The following is a 15,004-nucleotide window of genomic DNA, read 5'->3' on the forward strand; positions in this document are numbered from 1 at the left end:
AAAAATAATGGTAACCGGTTAATACCGGTTTTTATTTCGTTCCTCAAAGTTTCCGTAGCCTACAAATAAAAAAGCCATTCTCCTCCTGTGCAAGTTTCTATGACCCGCTGGGGTTCACTTCCTGTGTGACGTTCGCTGACTGAATGGAGAGCGCGGGAAGGTGGACTACTATCACGTCTCCATGTGATAATAAGTGAATTACTGAGTGTCTGAGCAAAGAAGAGCCTGAACGATGCAACCTCCCTATTGGCTGTTTATTGGCTGTTTGTAAAAATGTATCAGTTGTTGCTCTTCCCACGGGAATCATCGCGGGCTCGAGAGACGAGACCTGACGAGTTAGTTCGTTGGTAGCAGAACAAAATGTCTGGACACAAATCGCGTTTTCAGAAAAGGAAAGAAAATAAACAGAGGGTTGAAAATACAAAAAAAGGAGGCAGAAAATGCAAAACGAGTTTTAAGGTAGGACAAATGGTTACTTTTTAAGGCAGCCCACCGTGGCTGCAGGCTTTCAGTTGTCATTGAATGGTTACTTTTCTGAGGCAGCCCGCCGTGGCTGCCTGCAGGCTTATTGATTATAGCCCATTTAGTTAAAATAGTTGATATAAAATGTTTATAGTTATAGTTATGTGATGGTTGTCCTGATTTAGACTGGTGTTTTTTTTGGGGGGGGGTTGCGCGATGTTGCACCCGGGTCCAGATTAGGGCAGAACCGGCCCTGGCTACATTTCAGGTGTAGTTTGTTTTATGTATGTATGTACTTGCATAGATGTGTACTTGGTCTTCCAATATGGCGCCTAACAAAATCTCGCGGCGCGGTGACGTCATGCGGTAGCCCTCTATAGGGCCTGACTAGCCTTTGGTAACACACTAAACGAATTCTCTTTCATTTTTGGCACTTTTTCTGTTTGTGTAGATGGGAAGACATACTGAGAATCCAAATCGCCAACATTTGAAATAATAATTGTTTTGAATTATTTCTTGTCTTATTTAATGAAGGTTGTAATAGAATTAGCCTACATTTGGCTTAAGCTGGATGAGACAGAGACATCATTTTATAGCCATTTGTTAAACAGCTGACAGGGAACGTAATTAACCGTTCCGGGAACGAAATTTTTTTGTTCTAACCGGTTCGGGAACGTCTATTTAATGGTGGAACCCAAAACCGGAAACGTTAAAATTCCGTTTCTGTTCGGAACGAACCAATAGGAAAAAAATTCTGGTTCAAAGCCCTGGTTTAAATACTCTGCTTTGCTTTCGTTTTTGTAAATATCACACCTGCTAATAAACACACTTCCTGCACTTAGCTCCATCTACTACCGTCTATCTTGTAGTGCCCTGACCCCCAGATCTCTAACCCAGCCGTATATAAAAAGTTGTTCGCCTCCATGCTCTTCCAGGTTTTCATCTGTTTGTCCGTGTAGAACGATGCCTGCAGCACCAGGTAGTTTGAGATGTCGGGGAACTCAACGGATGGATAATTTTTCCAACTCATAAGAAAATCCTTCTTTGTTAGCATGCAAGGATCTAATCCCATTGAGTGGTTTACTGTATATATCAACTCCTTTTGAGTGAACTTCTTTGTTTTAATAACTTGCTTGTTTGCTGAACACAAACATGGCAATAAGCTCTTGTGTTAATGGGCCAGACTCCACTTTTGGATCATTAATCCCTTTTGACTGAGAATGACCCGCACGCATGGTTTTATATTGGCTTCTGGCACAGCCGTACGGTTTTAAATACAACACCTACAATTAAAAACAGTTTGTTTTTATTGCATTTATTTAATTCCTGGGCTCCCATCTGTAACAGGGAGTGATGTGTCCCTTTCATACACTTTACAATAGATTATTAGATTCTAATAAATTATACAACAGATTATTAGATTCTAAAATAATTGGGGATCTTTTTTAATGGGCCTCGACTCGTTACAATATGAATAGGTCAGCCTTAAAGTAGAAAAGATTGAGAATCCTTGTGATAGACCATGAAAAAAAGCCAGCCAATATTATTTAAAAATATACAGTAATTTGTCTTGTAATAAACATCTCTTCTTTACAAGGTCAATATTCTCAGGAAGTCTTTTTCACATAAAGAAGTAAACAAATGGCATACTCCATTCCCCCAAAAAAGTACACTTTTGCAAAACTTATTCATCATGGAGAACTGTCAAAAATAAATGTATACAATTTACAACTTTATTAAATCAATGCATAATATTCTGCCAGGTTTTTTTTTTTAGATAAATGCATAGCATTTTATACTGAGCTTTGTTTTTTCATGTTGCTTGAAGATATTTCACGTGACTGTTTATTCATCATTTTACATCTTTTCTTGCACTTGTTTTTAAACATTAAGAAAATCTTCTGAATATTATGACTCTTCCTTGTATTCAGAGTGCTACTTGTTTTAAGAAATGGAATGTATTTAATGATACACTGTACATTATTTTTAATATCAAAATATGACCTTTGGTAACCATAATCTGTCTCTCCAATAAAGCGCACAAACAGTTAGAGAAAATAACAGTGTCGCCTGTCTGCATGGGTCATGGGAATACATTAATGTGCATGAAATCCAAAATTAGGATAAAGAGTTCTGCGTGTTCTCTGGTCGTCGTACCTTTCTGATGAGTTTATTACACAGCGGTAGGAGAGACGCCACCACCGTCATCACGCCTTTGGTGTTGTGTATAGTCGAGTCGACCTGTGCAAAACACGAAGAGAAAGATTGATTGTTCGGTGAACAAGCTTTCCCAAAAATACATTTAACAGCATGGTTGTTTGGGCCCGTGTATCAGAAAGGCAATCATGTCCACCCTGAGACAACAATCTCGTGTTCCTATGACGGATGATCGCTGAGGCAGGTCGGCTCACGTGTAATGGTTTTCTCTGCAGGAGCAACTATATAATGTTGGCGGAAGCCGCAGGGGGAGGCACGGACGCATCCTATGCTCGCTTCTTTTTCTGAGCACAAACTCCAGAATTATTGGCATGAGCATATGAGGTCACAAAAAAAGGTACAAGATCAAAATAGTATTTATGCAATTATTTCTGTTTAAAAAAAAAACCAAACACAAACAATTATCAGCTGAGAAGAATACATTCTTGTTGAGAGTACGCTGTGCGCACTTTGGCTGCCGCTTCTCACCAGAGCTTTTCATTCTTTTTTTTTTTAACCTCACCCAGGACAGAGTCCACCAGGGGGCGGGGTACTGTTTTCAGTGGGGTTTGTTTTTTTTGTTAATGATATTACAGGAAAACGGCTGGACCAATCTTCATGAAACTTTCAGGATAGATGGGCATTAGTCTCAAATTGAACCTCCAACATTTTGAGGGTCATCCGGTCAAGGTCACCAAAAAGGTCAAAATTATTTTTTCGCAATATCTTCCTTCATATTCATTCAGATGTATTCTGATTGGCTGAGAGCAGTACGGTGTATTCTTATTGGCTGAGAGCAGTACATTGACACCTGAACATGAAGGAAGATATCGCGAAAAAAAAGATTTTGACCTTTTTGGTGACCTTGACCTTGTGTGTGAACATACTTGGCCAATGAACATTGAAAGCCGGCGCCTTGGAAAGAAAGTCCGTAATCGCCCACAGGTATTACAGGAAAATTCTGCCTGCCAAGGAACCAATCAGAGCGCACGATTTTAACGGAAGTAGCTCGTGCCATATAATAAATCACCGATATTCACTTCGCCTTCGGTAAATAATCATTAATTAATACGGATATGTGGGATAAAACGGAGATTCTGCATATTTGTTCAATTTGTTTTGTGTTTATTTAACATGTCATAGCTACTGGGGCGGCACGGTGGTGTAGTGGTTAGCACGGTCACCTCACACTCACAGCAAGAAAGTTCCAGGTTCGAACCCAGCGGCCGGTGAGGGGCTTTCTGTGCGGAGTTTGCATGTTCTCCCCGTGTCTGCGTGGGTTTCCTCCGGGTGCTCCGGTTTCCCCCACAATCCAAAGACATGCAGTTAGGTTGACGTGGGACGGCCTTGGGCTGAGGTGCCCTTGAGCAAGGTACCGAACCCCTGACTGCTCCCCGGGCGCTGTAGTGTGAATGCCCACTGCTCTGGGTGGGTGTGGGTGTGTGTTCACTGCTTCAGATGGGTTAAATGCAGAGGATGAATTTCACTGTGCTTGAAGTGTGCATGTGACGAATAAAGGTTTCTTCTTTTTTTTCTTCTACTCAAGTCTGTGTATGTAATATTTGAAAAGACTTTGATGCTTTTTTACTTTTATCCAATTGTTGTTTGAGTGGAACTTTTTTAATATATGTTTGTTTCATGGCATGTTACCTTCTGGAACGTAGCACTCTTTCCCTGGACAGGAGTCTTGGCACATATTTGTAGCTGCTGACAAAAAGCTGCCAGCTTCTCTGCCTCAGACATCAGGAGGATCTTCTCCTCATCCACCAGCTACAAGAACACACAATTATTTTATTCTTTCAATTTAATCGTCAATTCCGTCAACTGCTCCCAGTACAGAAGAGTCAGGATATTATGTTCTATACCGAACAGAACAAGCTACATAACTCGGTGATGAATCATCATCTAAATGTGACATTTCAATACACACACATTTCTGAAAACTATATGCTTTCCTGATTGAAACAGGTTTCTTTGTTCATGTGTCTCAGCCACAAGAAATTGTGGGTGGTAGAAATGGGCAACTGGACTTGCCATTGCTTGTATCAGATGATACTCCCTATTAGTCAGACAGAACTGAGGAAGCCTTTTGGACGAGAGGTGAAACATTTTCAAGAATTTTCAAGCAAGTCCAGTTGCCCATTTCTACCACCCACAGTTTACTATGACCTGGATGATTGAGAATCTTCACAGACAAGCCACAAGAAATGTTCTAGCTCATTTGGTTACACCTAAAAATGAAAGGAAAAAAAAAAAACACAGCTAAAGATTCCCCTCTAATTCCACTGAGACACAGTAATACATTAACGGTCTCAAATTCGCTCCTATTTAAATTGTTATATGTCTAGGATGGGAAATGTGTAATCGCTTCAATCATGATCATCATCCATGTCAATCTCTCTAATCCCCTGATGTAAAACTCACTCACCCCATCGCTCCTGTTCCAGTGCTGAAATAATTACGGATTAATTTCAGAGAGCTCTGTAAGCTAAATGTCCCTTATTTTAATGAGGTTGTTTAAACATTTTAAAACTTATCTGCATCTGTATGGAATGTGTAAGCATTTTACTTTTTTTTTTTTTAAATTGATGATGCGATGGCACAGATGCATTGCAGACATTTTGAGAACCGGTATCCGAATACAAGCTCAATCGATTAGGCTTACATCCGTTTTGCTTATGGTATGCAAAATCTTGATCAAAGCGTGGCATTCACTGTGTGAGGAAATCACACTTCGAGAGCAATGTTTTAAACATCTTTCACCACCACATTGTCAAACTCACTCCTTACTCAAAAGGTTTAGTGCAGAAAACATAGGCAAGGTTAAAAAACATCTCCATGTTGTTCTGGTGAAATATCTGAATGTTTTCTTAAAGCTAGACTGCCTTTCAGATTTTTCAAGTGTAGGTCATAAAAAGAATTTTCCCTGACATTTCAACTATTTTTGTTTAGTGGACCGAAAGGTACTGAATTCGAATCACAGACTTCCAATTTTATTCATTTTTTTTTTTAAATAGAACAATTAATGAATTTAGAGCCACATGGCTCTAAACTCTCCGCTATTTTTTCCTGCTTCACCATGACCCAATTCAAGATACTACATCATGCATCACGTGGTGGGCTTTCCCTGTTCACGCAAGGCATTGTGGGATACAAATTTGAAACAGGAGAGAAAAATGGAGGATGTGAGTGCACAAATGAAACATGAAAGACCGACTACAGTAACGGAAAGCGTGAAAAGACATTATGTTGCGAAGGAAAGGAAACGCAGGAATAAACTAATAAATATCGGCGGTCAGCGAGCACCTCAGTGTGATCAGCTGTTCGTTTAGCAACAGAATGATGTAACCGTCAGTGCACGGTCAAGGTAAACTTGCGCATGTGCACATTAGGGCTGGGACGATTATCCGACGTAATAGACATTGTCGATTATAAAAATTATTCGACGTGGAATTTTAGTGTCGACACGTTGTGTAAAACCACACGGGGTAAATGTTCATAGAACAAAACCGGAACTTTCAAATAGGACTGTTTATATCAATCGTCTTTGGTTTAACCGGATACAAACGCAGAGCAAGGACTGGGACAACGCGTTGACGTAATTGATTACGTGAATAATTTGCATCTGTGTAATCTACTTGAGCAACATGGCTGCGTCCACCAGCAGTACAAGGGAGTGTGTGGAGCAACATGTGGCAAAAAAGGCTCGCACATGGTCATCCAAAGTTTTGGAATACTTTAATTTTGACACCAACAGTGGGGTAGTCTGCAGACTCTGCAAAGTGCATCTGGCATATCACTCTAGCACGACAGTCCTGCACGAGCACATGAAGAGGAAACACCCTGGTGCAGTGAGTCAAGATAGCAGCAAAACTTCATAAGTTCTGTTTATTTTCTTTGCCTCTTCTCCACCCAAGCCTGGAAACGTTACCACAGTCTATCCATTGATTTGTGTCATTTTCTTAATATCATACTCAATTCTGCACCGCTACTGCAGCTGACGTTAAGAACGCTGTTTTAGCAGTTTTATGTTTTCTTTCTGTTTACTTATTCCGTGAGTGAGTGAGCCAAATTATCGTTTACAACTATTTTCACAGAATGTAGCTTTCTTGCTCACTGATGTAAGCCTAACTATGAGCTCCCTTTGCCAGTGATGATAAAAATGTTTCTCTAGTTTTGAAATCATTCCATCGTTTAGCAGCTACAGGCCTACTGAAGCAATTTATTAAGTAAAAAATATTGCACTGATTTAACTTAATCCTAGAGATAGAAATCCTGTTGAATTTGAGGACCAATATCTCTGAATAGGTGCATGGCATATCAACACAGCAATAGTTTAGAAATTATAATATCTGGTTTCAAATTTGCTATTGTCATTATTCATGTGCATTATGTTAATCTTTTTTAGGAGCAGACAAAGCAGTGTGGGGGATTTTTTTCATAAAAGGACCTCAAATCCCTGCGATCCCCAGATGGCTGCAGACCTTACTGACAGCATTTTACAGATGATTGTAAAGGACATGAGACCCCTCTCCACTGTGGAAGGTGAAGGCTTCCATGACATGATAAAAACATTTCACCCAGGGTATGCACTTCCCTCCAGGCATCACTTCATGGACTTAATAGAGAAGTAGTATTTGGCCATCACAGAGAAAGTGAAAGCTGCCCTCAAAAATGTCACATCCAAAATCTCACCAAGTCAAGTCAAGTTTATTTGTATAGCGCCTTTAACAATAAACATTGTCGCAAAGCAGCTTTACAGAATTTGAATGACTTAAAACATGAGCTAATTTTATCCCTAATCTATCCCCAATGAGCACGCCTGTGGCGACGGTGGCAAGGAAAAACTCCCTCAGACGACATGAGGAAGAAACTTCGAGAGGAACCAGACTCAAAAGGGAACCCATCCTCATTTGGGCAACAACAGACAACATGACTATAACATTAACAGTCCTAACATAAAGTCAGCTTCGTTGATGCTATAAACCCCCCACCGACGGAAACCCAAGCACAAAACCGTTCACGCCAACCGCAGTCCCAAAGTCAGCAAGTCAAAAAGTCTTGCTTTTTGAGTTTAGAAAGTGTTTTGGTAAAGAATAATGCTCAGTGTGGTGTTTAAGAAATGTTTTAATAAATATTGAAATGTTAAAATTGAGGGGGGTTTTTTGTGTGTTGGATGGGGCAAATTGTTATATTAAATAACTAACTGGAAAATAATTGCAATAAAATTATTATTAGGTTAATCAAAATATTAGTCGTTAGATTAGTTGAATAATCGAAAAAAAAATAATTGCTAGATTAATCATTTAAAGAATAATCGTTTGGGACAGCCCTAGTGCACACGGACTTCCTCTGTCTGCTTGACTGCGTGAAACGAGTGATTTCATGCACGTTATTTGCTCGGGAATCCCTTCAAATTAAATAACTTCCCAGCCACAGAATGGCCTGATATTTTGTGAGATATTACAGAAATAAAACATATCACAATGACCAAATTTCAGATGGAACCAAGTTTCACCGATTTTATGAAATCAAAAGGCCGTCTAGCTTTAAAGAAGATGTGTTGAAGTATATTACAGGCCAAAAAATGTCAAAATTTGATTTTTACCTCCACCATGAAGGTTATGTTTTCTGTGCGGTCTGTTTGTCTGACCGTAAGGATGATTGTGCAAAACCTACGAACCTGATTTCCATGAAACCTGGTGGAAGGGTGTAGCATGGGCCAAGGTAGAGCCCATTAAATTTTGAAGCAGGTCCGAGTCACAAGCAGGCTCCACGAATTTAGTTTTGCCTTCACTAACATTCTGAGATATGGAGGTTGGCTATGGAGGAAGTCTGCACGCAACAATGCCATACATCTTAAAATCCAGTCGATGGCATTAAAGTTCAATAGTGACAAAACAGCCAGTGTAGAAATAAGACAACTGCATATTACAGTCCACAGATACAATCAACAAGTAGTAGTAATTCTCTGGGGTACACATGTAGGCTAGTTGCTCAAACGTAATACAGAAAGCAATCATTACGGAGCACTCAGGGACAGTGGTTTCAAAATATACATCTTAATGTGAAACAAACAGGATGCGGAATCATTGCCAGTAAGCACGACTCATCCAGACATATAAAGTGGTTGTGGTTGCAGATTTGCATGTCATAGAAGAGTCAACTATTGTCTTTATCAGAAGTCTGTACTCTCAGAGTGACCTCCTCGTTCATCCTTTTTTTTTTTTTTTGGCTTTTTCCCCCCGAGAACTCAGCCGCACTGACATCCAACAGGTTTTCCTGGACCCCCACACATGTTAAACCTATGTAAGACAATCTTCAAACTGTGGACATACTTTTATAAACCGATTATCAACACTGATTAAGATCATTAATTGACATCTGTTGCAACATACTGTGTCGCTCTATGATTTCATGCCATGATTCACATTCCCATAAGCACACTGGAGGATGATCACATGGGCTCAAATATTCTGGGAGTTTAAAGGGGAACTGAAGGCAAATTTATCATCATCAAAATTCTATTTCTCTCATTTTATTAAATATAGGAATGCTTTTCTGACAGCTATTTTGTCGCTGCTATAGCAAGTTATGAGTGTTTGAAATACGCCATGTAATATCAGTCCATATGTCAAAGCGATGGCCGTAAACGAGATTCGTTGAGACCTGTGCAAGACATCGTAGGACGGAAGTAAAACGTACAGCGGAAATCAAAGTGACCAACATCTGCCAACGTTGTCAAAAGACGCGCGCGCCCTCTTTCGAATGCTGATGTAATCAAGCTGGAAGTTTTGTTTGTTTTGATAGCAATCAGGAGAGTTTGAAAAAGTAGGCAGTAATCGTCATTTAAACTCGTTTTTGTGCAATGTTTCGTTTGGAAACAGTTTTCAAAATGGCGGCACTGACGCCTGGCTGACACTTCACGTTTCGAAGTCTCTCATGAAGATCGCACAGATAAGTGACGCCTGCCGTAGACCAAACGAACTAAATTCAACATGGCTAAAAACCGAATAGGCCGATAAGTATAATATTTAATTGCAATTAGTTGCCAATACGAGTCACGATATAAGGTTACTAAAACTGAAAACGTAATTGAATAACACTAATTAAGAAATAAAGCAAGTTTAAAAATGACTTCAGTTCTCCTTTAATTTGTAAGGAAAAAGCTCTTCACACTTATGCACACAGTGAGCCCCTTTAACACGATTCTATATGGTAATACTTCGAGAGAGGAGAGAAAAAAAAAAAAACCTGTGGAAGCAAATTGTACTGAATGATCCCAAAAAGGTGGAAACCTGTATAATAATTGGAGTTTAGAAAGTGCATTACAGAGCTGGAGGTTATTAATGAGCAGGGGCTGTGCTGAGGCACCAGGCAGTGTGATTATGAGGAGCCCAAGCTTGTCCCAAGCACACAGGGTTAGTTAACACTGATCGCTGCATCACGTCCCTGTCTTGGAGATAGATGACGGTCATTACAGACCTTCAGAGTGGGGTCCTCAATGAAAGTGTGAGGATAATGGGGTGGGATTTGAGCATGTTTGAGAGATGAGTAGTGCAGTTTACCTGGAAGGAGAAGGACTGCAGGAAGGAGCATAGCTGTAGACCCAACTCTGATAGAACCTGAAATAAACAGGAAGTTTTAAACTGGACACAATCATAGTCACAAATGTCCTGAATGACAAAATATCAGTAATATCAAAATCAATATTTAGGAATTTAGGAAGTGTCTTTGTTTTTAAATCTCTATCCACAGCAAAAAGAATTTAAAAAATGAATTTTGTCCAAAGACCGTTGTTTGGGCAGTAATAAACAATTATGTAAAACTCATTTTTGTACAATACTTTCGAGAATTCTTCAGTCTATAAGCACTACATCTGGACAATCTGTTGCATCTCTAAAAGGAAAAATACTTTTCCAGAAAAACACATTTCTCTTACATCTATATTATATACAGTATGACCTTTACTGATACAGTCTAAGAGTCTGTCTTTTTCCTCCAAAATTTTATTTTGTATTACAGCGACAATTATCGACAGTCCATTAGACACCTTTTCAGATTTACAAATAAAAAGCAATTTTACAAAGATGAGTTTCAGTTACAACAGTAATTATTGATTAATCAATCAACTGGAAGACCCTCCTTGCCCTTCGATCTTGTTGTCTGATGACACAGCTCGTTACCTGAGATGGAATTTTTTTCAGCAATTTGAGGAAAACCCGGACGTTATCATCGCAGGTAAGCATGATGGAAAGATCATGGACATGTTTTTACTGATCAAGTTCACTGATATTTCATGATCTCCTTGTCGAAACCTACTTTGTTTCTTACGCTTTCATTTGGCAGTCACCGTTTTGTATCTAAACGCACGTTTGAGAAGTCACGTGAGGTGTCGATAATAGTGATCACTTTCACCGGTGTCCACCATTATCAACACCCTGTGGAACTAAGTGACATTTACAACTGTTATGGATCGATCTTTGTGTAGCATTGTTTAAGGAGATGAAGTACTCTTAAAAAAATAAAAGTGCTGCGATTTATTATAATTTTTTTTCTGATTCATAACAGAATGGAATGCTTATTGAGCATTTGGAATCCTACTGCAATAAATACAATTAGACCAGAATTAAATTCCTAGCATATAAAATAATTACATGCTTGAAATATTCAGATTTTTCTATTCCATTCAGAAAATATTTTTTTGCAATTTGTTGTAAATATCTACCACATATTACAACATCAGTAAACATTTTATATTTTGGTTCGAGGAATGACATGCGACCTTTGACCTGGATTTTCATGCGGTTACAATGTCAGTTGGCTGTTGACATTTATTGGTAAACTACAAAACTAGAAATTAATACAAACAACGAATGATGAACAAAATGTCTCATCTCATCTCATTATCTCTAGCCGCTTTATCCTGTTCTACAGGGTCACAGGCAAGCTGGAGCCTATCCCAGCTGACTACGGGCGAAAGGCGGCGTGCACCCTGGACAAGCCGCCAGGTCATCACAGGGCTGACACAAACACAGACAACCATTCACACTCACATTCACACCTACGGTCAATTTAGAGTCACCAGTTAACCTAACCTGCATGTCTTTGGACTGTGGGGGAAACCGGAGCACCCAGAGGAAACCCACGCAGACACGGGGAGAACATGCAAACTCTGCACAGAAAAGCCCTCGCCGGCTACGGGGCTCGAACCCGGAACCTTCTTGCTGTGAGGCGACAGCGCTAACCACTACACCACCATGCCGCCCCATATATTTATATAAAATATATTTTGTACTAAATATAAGTATATATAAAACACATTTTAAATAAAAACTAGGGCGGCACGGTGGTGTAGTGGTTAGCACTGTCGCCTCACAGCAAGAAGGTCCGGGTTCGAGCCCTGTGGCCGGCGAGGGCCTTTCTGTGCGGAGTTTGCATGTTCTCCCCGTGTCCGCGTGGGTTTCCTCTGGGTGCTCCGGTTTCCCCCACAGTCCAAAGACATGCAGGTTAGGTTAACTGGTGACTCTAAATTGAGCGTAGGTGTGAATGTGAGTGTGAATGGTTGTCTGTGTCTATGTGTCAGCCCTGTGATGACCTGGCGACTTGTCCAGGGTGTACCCCGCCTTTCGCCCGTAGTCAGCTGGGATAGGCTCCAGCTTGCCTGCGACCCTGTAGAACAGGATAAAGCGGCTACAGATAATGAGATGAGATTTTAAATAAAAACTATGTTTTGTTAACTTAATACCACATACCGATTTTTTTTTTTTATAAATAATCATCTGGATGTCGATAATTGTGGAACGGTGTCATGTGATCTGATACGCTAAGTAATCGGGAATCAACTCATTTTTTCCAGTGGAAGTTTGAGTAATTATTCATAAACAATTTACGTATTGAAAGTCTTTTCTACTTTTGAAATGGCCAAAAGATCGTTAAGGTGTCAATAATTGTAGCCGCCGCTCTAGCTGAATTTATTAATTTATTGACTGTTTATACCGCAGACCTGTTGAGTTCTCAGTTCATCAGATTGGCCAGAAGGCACTGATTAGTTTTAACTGGTCAAGTTTTCTGTGAGCTATTATTTAACATTTATGGACGGAGTCTCCAGAATCAGCGCTTTATAACAGTCAAAGATGAAGGTGGATATTTACATTTTCTGACACAAGATTCTTCAGAACAGAGGGTTTTGCAGTTTCTCGGTAACATAAGCTGAATTTTTTTTGTCTAATTAACTTCAAGAAAAAAGGAGGTTGGTGAGGGAATGACCTTAAATGATAACAGGAACTAACTTTTTGTAGACATGCCAGAGCATTAAATATACAGTATCTATAGACAAAGTATGACACAGCTTCCATCCATCCATCCATCCATCCATCCATCCCGATTATCTGGCAGGGTAGCAGGGTTGCACAGCTTGCAAATATAAATACACTAAGCACTGGCAAATTACTTTGAGATGCCGGCCAGGCCAAATCACACCACCCAGTCACTGATGATTTTCTTAGAACAAAATGACCCGTCATGTTTTATTCCTTATTTCACAACTGCCCTTAGAAATAAGTAAAGGGTGCACATCTCTCTCTCTCTTTTTTTTTTTCAAGGAACAGTCCACCGTATTTCCATAATGAAATATGCTCTTATCTGAATTGAGACGAGCTGCTCCGTACCTCTCCGAGCTTTGCGCGACCTCCCAGTCAGTCAGACGCAGTCAGACGCGCTGTCACTCCTGTTAGCAATGTAGCTAGGCTCAGCATGGCCAATGGTATTTTTTGGGGCTGTAGTTAGATGCGACCAAACTCTTCCGCGTTTTTCCTGTTTACATAGGTTTATATGACCAGTGATATGAAACAAGTTCAGTGACACAAATTGAAACGTAGCGATTTTCTATGCTATGGAAAGTGCGCACTATAATGACAGGCGTACTAACACCTTCTGCGCGCTTCAGCAGTGCATTGATATCTGAGCTCCGTATCAATGCGCTGCTGAAGCGCGCAGAAGGTGTTAGTACGCCTGTCATTATAGTGCGCACTTTCCATAGCATAGAAAATCGCTACGTTTCAATTTGTGTCACTGAACTTGTTTCATATCACTGGTCATATAAACCTATGTAAACAGGAAAAACGCGGAAGAGTTTGGTCGCATCTAACTACAGCCCCAAAAAATAACATTGGCCATACTGAGCCTAGCTACATTGCTAACAGGAGTAACAGCGCGTCTGACTGCGTCTGACTGACTGGGAGGTCGCGCAAAGCTCGGAGAGGTACGGAGCAGCTCGTCTCAATTCAGATAAGAGCATATTTCATTATGGAAGTACGGTGGACTGTTCCTTTAAGCTGGTAAAAACACACACACACACACACACACACACACACACACACACACACACATCACTAGGTGATATAATGTAATCTGCCCCGACAATACCATGATATCCAGTGACTTAAAGTTGCATTACATTTTTAACTTCTTGCTCCTGTCAATATTGGATTTATTATTATTAGCTTGTTAAAATGAAGTGCCATGACAATTTGATGGCTCATCAACCTCACTATCGACTGCGGAGCAATGCAGCTGAACTTTGGAGGCATTTTTACTTCTGGGTCATGAACCGAATTATTTTTTAACAAATTAGCAATTTTTTCTTCATACTTAAGCTCTCCTAGCCTGCTCTTCTCCTGGGAAATGCCATTACAGATTTTTACCTACCATGACACTGTAGACCTCCGAAACATTTAGATTAATTGTAGTAGGTTTATAAATTAATAACTTAATCCCCAGAGTTACAGAGTGAGTCTTATTAGCAGTGAAGGACTCCACTGTGTGCTGAGGTTTTTAATGTCCTTAGCAGAGCTGTTTACTATGTATCTAAGCAAATCCTCTCGCGGGGCAGAGCCTGCTGTGAGGAAGGTTGGGAAGTTGGCTGTAGGCCAACAGCTCACACTACCAGACTCAGCAGTTTCCCCACAATGCTCTCTGTGGAAGCCCCGAGGCTGAAGGGCGAGATGGAGCATCTTACAGGCAAACAACGACTGCTGCTTTTAATAACATATCGATCTGTCTTTACCAGGGACTTCATCTGTCTTAGTGACCTGAGCTTAGGTGCTGAAAAGGAAAACGAGCCAGACAATTGAGTTTGATGACCTGCCTCAGCTTGGTGGAAAAGGTCCAGAGTGGTCTTCAACAGGCCTTCCCCCCTTAAATCACACACAAAAAGGCAGAGGATTAATGGAACAGCCGTACGTCCTTCCAACTGAGCAGTTACACAACAGAAAAACAGCAGAAGGCAGAGTTGGACAAATCAATAGCCAGGACACGCAGGTGAATCCTGCTTCTTCCTGCACTA

General features: G+C 40.3%; 1 protein-coding gene across 1 annotated transcript in view; it reads right to left on the reverse strand.

The window, feature by feature from the left end:
• The window catches only part of ctnnal1 (catenin (cadherin-associated protein), alpha-like 1), a 176,867-nt gene that overhangs the window by 4,109 nt on the left and 157,754 nt on the right, over positions 1 to 15,004 (reverse strand). Inside the window, exons 15-18 of the mRNA XM_060942063.1 lie at positions 14,807 to 14,855; positions 10,227 to 10,283; positions 4,309 to 4,428; positions 2,620 to 2,703 (exon numbers count right to left, since the gene is read on the reverse strand). Coding sequence (XP_060798046.1) covers positions 2,620 to 2,703; positions 4,309 to 4,428; positions 10,227 to 10,283; positions 14,807 to 14,855 — 310 coding nt within the window. The remainder of the gene's footprint in view (positions 1 to 2,619; positions 2,704 to 4,308; positions 4,429 to 10,226; positions 10,284 to 14,806; positions 14,856 to 15,004) is intronic.

Source organism: Neoarius graeffei, chromosome 16, assembly GCF_027579695.1.
Source record: "Neoarius graeffei isolate fNeoGra1 chromosome 16, fNeoGra1.pri, whole genome shotgun sequence".
NCBI lineage: Eukaryota > Metazoa > Chordata > Actinopteri > Siluriformes > Ariidae > Neoarius > Neoarius graeffei.